Source organism: Amaranthus tricolor, chromosome 2 (genome assembly GCF_026212465.1).
Source record: "Amaranthus tricolor cultivar Red isolate AtriRed21 chromosome 2, ASM2621246v1, whole genome shotgun sequence".
In the NCBI taxonomy this organism is placed as follows: Eukaryota; Viridiplantae; Streptophyta; class Magnoliopsida; order Caryophyllales; family Amaranthaceae; genus Amaranthus; species Amaranthus tricolor.
Genome location: NC_080048.1, coordinates 4,611,540 through 4,618,049, shown reverse-complemented (window position 1 = coordinate 4,618,049; position 6,510 = coordinate 4,611,540). Strand labels below are relative to the sequence as shown.

The 6,510-nt window shown below is 25.5% G+C and overlaps 1 protein-coding gene across 1 annotated transcript; it reads left to right on the top strand.

Annotated features, from left to right (window-relative positions):
- LOC130805418 (putative RING-H2 finger protein ATL69) lies at positions 1-1,073 on the top strand. The gene is made up of 4 exons (XM_057670195.1): positions 1-429; positions 580-753; positions 850-879; positions 966-1,073. The coding sequence occupies exons 1-4, from the start codon at positions 1-3 to the stop codon at positions 1,071-1,073; spliced, it is 741 nt and encodes a 246-aa protein (XP_057526178.1).
- Positions 1,074-6,510: the final 5,437 nt, after the last annotated feature.

Here is a 6,510-nt window from a genome sequence, read left to right as displayed (position 1 = left end):
ATGGCAAATCTTTTATTAATCCCAGCAATAATCATATTTGTTGCCTTCTTATGTTATGCTTCATGCTGCTGTTGTTTAAGAAGATCAAATGATCCTAACCAAACTCAAACCACCATTGTGTTTGAAATTGATTTTTCAAGAACAGAAAGTTCAACATCGTTACCACCACCACTACCGCCGCCACCAGAAGTCGAAACGACTGGTCTCGACGAGGAAACAATCGAGTCGTTTCCAAGTATAATCATAGGAGAAAGTGGGAGGATGATTAAAAAAGATGATAATATTTGTTGTATATGTTTATCTGAGTATAATACTATGGAAAAGTTGAAGATATTACCTTTATGTTTGCATAGGTTTCATTGTGATTGTATTGATCAATGGCTTCGTTTTAATGGGACTTGCCCTATTTGTAGAATTCTTCCTCTTAATGTATAGTAAAATACTAAAATATGTATATCATTCTTCTTTAATTTTGTCGTAATTATTTAGTTTTTGTTATTTTCAATATATTGATTTTGATTATTATGACATCTTGTTCGTTTGATTGTCGATTAACGTTTTGGCGAATAACATTTTTAGGCGATGTTAGGGCGTGATAATTTGTCACATAATCATCTTGGCTCACTCGATCGTGTGGACACATCTGTGGGACTCAGTGGCGGAGCTACCTTAGGGCCCACGGGGTCACGTGTCCCTAGGCGTTTTTTAAAAAAAAAATTCAAAGTAGACTTTTATATTGACAAGAGTAAAAGTGTAAAGTTAATACTAAAGTCTTTTGATGATAAATATTCCTTCGTTTTAGTAATTTTGTCTTATTTTTTATTTTATCTCATTTTTTAATGATCTCAGTTGATTTATTTTGTTCCATTTTCCTTTACGGTATATTGTATTTAAAATTTTAGCAAGTAAGGGTAAAATAGTTGTTAATTTTACAAATAAAACTCTGCCGAAATTTTGTCCATTAGTTAGTGCCCCATGAGACTCTGAACCCTGGACCCGCCACTGCTGTGGATAGTTGCATAACTTGCATCTATGGGCTCGAGTCCACAAAACTCACAAGTAATGAGCCCTAACTTATATATACTTGATGAGATTTAGTCTTTCCCAAAATCATATGATAATAAGCGTTGACTTCTCTGCTACGTAAGTTTGTTTGCACGACATGGTTGTGCTTCTATAAGCAGCAATCCAGCAATTACAGCTATACAAGAAAATTTGGTCAATCTCTTCTTATATACTTAACAGCCAATATAGTAGTTTATTCGTTTCGTTTATTTTGATAATTTATCATTTTAATATGACACCCTTTAAAATATAGTTAGTCTCCTGAGAGATCGTCTTTTTGAGCGACTGTCTCTTATACAACATATTAAAGCTTAATCGAACTAAAAAAAATAAAGGGATGACAAAATTAGAAATGGTCTGTCAAAGAAACTATCTCACAAGAATTGTGTTAATATATAGTGTAGTAAAATATCTAGGAACGGTAATATTGTCAAAACACATATTCTTGTATGTAAGGATCTCATCATTAGATGTATCTAATACATGAATAAAATAGTCTAATTAATACAAATTATTAGTATATAAGCGTTATGAGATCGTCTCACCGTGAGACAGTCTCTTATAAGAATAGCTCCTTGCTAATAAGTCTTGTATAAGATCGTTTTACCATGAGACAAATCCTTACAATAAGCTCAATTCTTTTATTGATTGATTTAAGATTACAAACGATCACTTTAAATATATAAAAAGTGATCACTAAAAATTGTAAATAATCACTTTAAAGTTATAAAAGAGTTATCTCTTTAAAACTATAAGTGATCATTTTAAGAGTAAGTGATCACTTTAAATTTATATGTTATCATTTTAAGATTGTAAGTGTATATATATTAGACCAACCTAATAAGAAAATTTCACCGTGGATCGTCTCATTTGAGAATTTATAAATAGTCTACCCCAGGTTTTCAGGTAACCATTTATAGGACAAGAATACAAGACAAATTCCGTAGAAAATTTGAAACAAATAGTTAATTTTAACAAAAAAAAAAAGGTTTCGGGTAAACTTAATTTCAAAAATAAGCGTCTTCATGTCCCAGCCTACGGTCAGGTATATTCGCAGGTAATTTTAACAAAAGGAGCGTTAGCGAACAAACATAATTTCTATTTTTTTCCAACTAACGTTATGACATTGTCTTTTTTTGTTTGCAGTTAATAACTGCGAACAAACAATTTTGACCAATTTTTTTGTTCGCTGTTTGTAACTGCGAACATACTTGATATTAGGCTCAGACATGAAGACGCTTATTTTTAGAATTAAGTTTACCCGAAACTTATATTTTTTATTTTTTTTGTTAAAAATACTTATTAGTTTCAAATTTTCAACACACGTAAAGGCCTACTTAAGAAAAGCAATACATTCCTACAGGCCCAATGAGCAAAGGAAACAAGTGACAAGGCATTCCAAGACTAAGGCCTAAAACTGATTTGGAAACCCCTGCTTCAAAAGAAAATTTGAACTAAATAAGCAAATTAATATGAAAAAGTGGATTATTTGCAAAGAAACACCTTTTAAAACCCTTTTTTGTAAAGAAACACTTTTTATAATTTTTTTTTGTAAAAAAACACCTTTTAAGAGACTTTTTTTAAAAAAAAACACCTTAAATCAGTTTTCGGTGACTTTTGTCAACTTCCGGCGTTGACTATGCCATTTGTCAACTTTCCGGCGTTGACTTTTATTTTTATTTTTATTTTTTTTATTATTAGTATTATTATTTTTAAAATTTTTATTTTTATTATTATTTAAAAAAAATAAAAAATAATAATAATAATAATAATAATAATAATAATAATAATAATAACAAAAATAAAAAAAATAATAATTTTTTTAAAATTTTTAAAAAAATATTTTTTATTATTTTTTATTTTCCTTCTGTTTTTATTTTTATTTTATTTATAATTTTATTTTTATTATTATTATGTTTTTTATTTTTGTTTTTATTTTTATTTTTATTTTTATTATTATTAATAATAAAAGGTGTTTCTTTACAAAAAAGTGGTTTTAAAAGGTGTTTCTTTGCAAATAATCCTTTTTTTTATTTTTCCTTTTGTTTTTATTTTTATTTTGTTTTTAATTTTTATTATTATTATTATTATTTTTAATTTTAATTTTATTATTATTATTATTATTATTATTATAATTATTATTATTATTTTTATTATTATTAATTTTATTTTAAATTTTTTTATACTTTTTATTTTTATTATTATTATTAATTTATTTTAAATTTTTTTTAAATTTTTTTTTATTTTTGTTTTTATTTTTATTTTTTTTATTATTAATATTAATTTTTTAATTTTAATTTTTATTATTATTTTAAAAAAAATTTAAAAAAAATTTAATAATAATAATAATAATAATAATAATAATAATAATAATAATAATAATAATAATAAAAACAAAAATAAAAAACATAATAATAATAAAAATAAAATTATAAATAAAATAAAAATAAAAACAAAAAGAAAATAATAAAATAATAAAAAATATTTTTTTAAAAAATTTTTTAAAAAATTATTACTTTTTTTATTTTTGTTTTTATTTTTATTATTATTATTATTATTATTATTTTAAATAATAATAAAAATAAAAATTTAAAAAAAATAATATTAATAATAAAAATAAAAATAAAAATAAAAGTCAACGCCGGAAAGTTGACAAATGGCATAGTCAACGCCGGAAAGTTGACAAAAGTCACCGGAAACTGATTTAAAAGGTGTTTTTTTACAAAAAAAATTATAAAAGGTGTTTCTTTACAAAAAAAAGGGTTTTAAAAGGTGTTTCTTTGCAAATAATGCTAAAAAAGTTAAACAATAAGCAATGTTTTAAAATATTTCTCAAAGTAAGCAATTTTTTTCCAGAACTGAGGTTTGAGTTTTTTGTTATTATTAACAGTGAATAAAGAAGGTGGGTCAAAAAAAGTCGTTCTTTATTCGCTGTTAATAACAACAAACAAAGGTTTTACCAGGTCAAACCTTTGTTCGCGGTTACTAACAGCGAACAAAGTCTTGACCTTGTTTGACCAGGTCTCCTTTGTTCGCAGTTACTACAAAAACCTGGTAAAAAAATCAAAGTCTTTTTGTTCGTTGTTAGTAACAGTGAACAAAGAACTTGACCTTTTTAATCAACCCTCTTTGTTCACTGTTAGTAACAGCGAACAATCCAAACCTCGACTCTAGGAAAAAAGTACTTATTTTTGAAAATATTTTAAAACATTGCTTATTTTTTAATTTTTTAATAATTTTTTGCTTAATTCATTCAAATTTTCGCTTCAAAACCCCGTCAATATACTGCAGAGTCAAGAGCTGAACTAAGCCTAGTCAACTCAGCGTGCCACGCGTCAACAACTTTACCAAGTGTCTAAGAAAGACTCCACAGATCTAATAGATTGTAAAATTAATAATTGAAATAAGTATTAAGAAATTAATTAGTAGAGTCTAAAAAAATCGTTTTTGTTGAACTTTCTTATTTTGATGGTAATTATATTTTTTTTATTAAAAATTTATCAATAAAATGGTATCATTCTTCAAGTTATTATTAGTATGTATGATTATTATGAAAATTTACTTTTAAAGTTTTCACCTTTAATTTTTTTGTTTTGAAAATTCTCACATTTTCCTCAATTTTCTTTTAAATAATTTTCAGATTTCATTAAGATAATATAGTAGGTTAACTTAAAATGAAAAAATTAACACTGTGTCTCTAAATGATTAGCTATTCAAAAATTGAAAAAATAAAAGTAAAACCTTTCTCCCTCCTCTCTACCTCCTTCCCTTCCCCACCAGACCACCACCACTCTCCCCTTTTCCCCACCCCACTCCACCATCCCTCTCACCAACCGCCCCCTTACCTCAGCCACCACCCCAGACGCAACTCTAACCCTAACACTAAAATGCACTATCCTCTAACTCCAAAAATTTCACCTTTACTTATTAGTTACGAGTTTGAAACTTATCAATATTAAATTTAAAAATTTTTTTATCTCTATTTCATCGTTAATTTTAGTTTTATTTTTTTGATGGTAAATACTATACCCATTTACAGTTATTTTGCTATTTTTTATTATTTTGAATGTTTATACATTTAATTATTTGGTATAGCGTGCAATACTAATTAAAAAAATATTTATCTTTTAATTAATTTTTAAATAGTTGATAACGAGTCACAATTTTCTATGTATTCTTACCCGTAATGAAAATTGAGTGAGCTAGGAGGAAGTACCAAACTAACAAAAATGACCTTTATGTAATAACAAAAATGATCACTTCTACAAAGACCAAAGACAATAAGAATGAGCTTGTTTTGGCGGCCACCTTTTAACATTATCTTCAACCATGAATTAAAATATTAATTCGTTATTTGTCCAAGTCAATCTTCCTTAAACAATACAAACATAATTTTATCTACTTGTAAATTTTTTATCATAAATAACCATTTGTTTTATATAGCATCTTTAAATTTGAACTCTTCAACCCATTGACAAAATAATTAATTAACAATATACTCCCTCCAATTCAACACTAACGTTCCATTTGTTTTTTGGACACTTTTCATCTCTTATTCTTAATTTGTATTTTATTATTAATTTATAAGTTAAAACATAGTCATGTGGAATTTTGTTTGATTCGTCTCAATGCAAGAATTATTCATATCAACTTTTCATAATTTTTAATTATGCATAATTGGAGATATTTAAGATTGAATAAGTGCATTGAATAGAGTGCGTAAAATAAATGGAATATTAATAGTAAATTGGAGGGAGTATAATGAAAATTAGTTGAATGTTCTTGGCATGAAACCAACTATAACGTATAAACTATAGATTTAAAAAATAGATTAAGAATTATAATATATATATATATATATATATATATATATATATATATATATATATATATATATATATATATATATATATATATATATATATATATATATATATATTAGTCAAGGAACCAACTCAACCATCATCAAAAGCTTAAGCTAATGGTTGAAACCTCAGAATAAAGTGAAAACACCTTAACTTGGTAAAAATTTACTAATAGTAGATTGGAGTATTTCAGGGGGGTTTCGAGGGTGACATATATTGTTAAAGGTATTACACATTTACACGTGTTTCATCCAAAATTGAAATTGAAAATTTCAGGTGCAACATATTCATATTCAGTTGTGTTTTTTTTTTTTCGGTGAAACACATGTCACCTATATATTAGAAGATATCCCAAAATAGTATATACCACCCAAGAAATTGTTTATACCTTTTGTACCCAACTTATCCGTTTTTAATTGATCCTACATACCTCTAAATATGTAAATGTTTATTTGTTATTAAAAAGTTTTTTATAAAAAAAGCTTTAATTATAGTACCAACTATTTACTAAAGTCAACTATAACCATGAAACATTGTTCATAGATATCAAAATAGTTTATTTATGTTCATATATAGAACA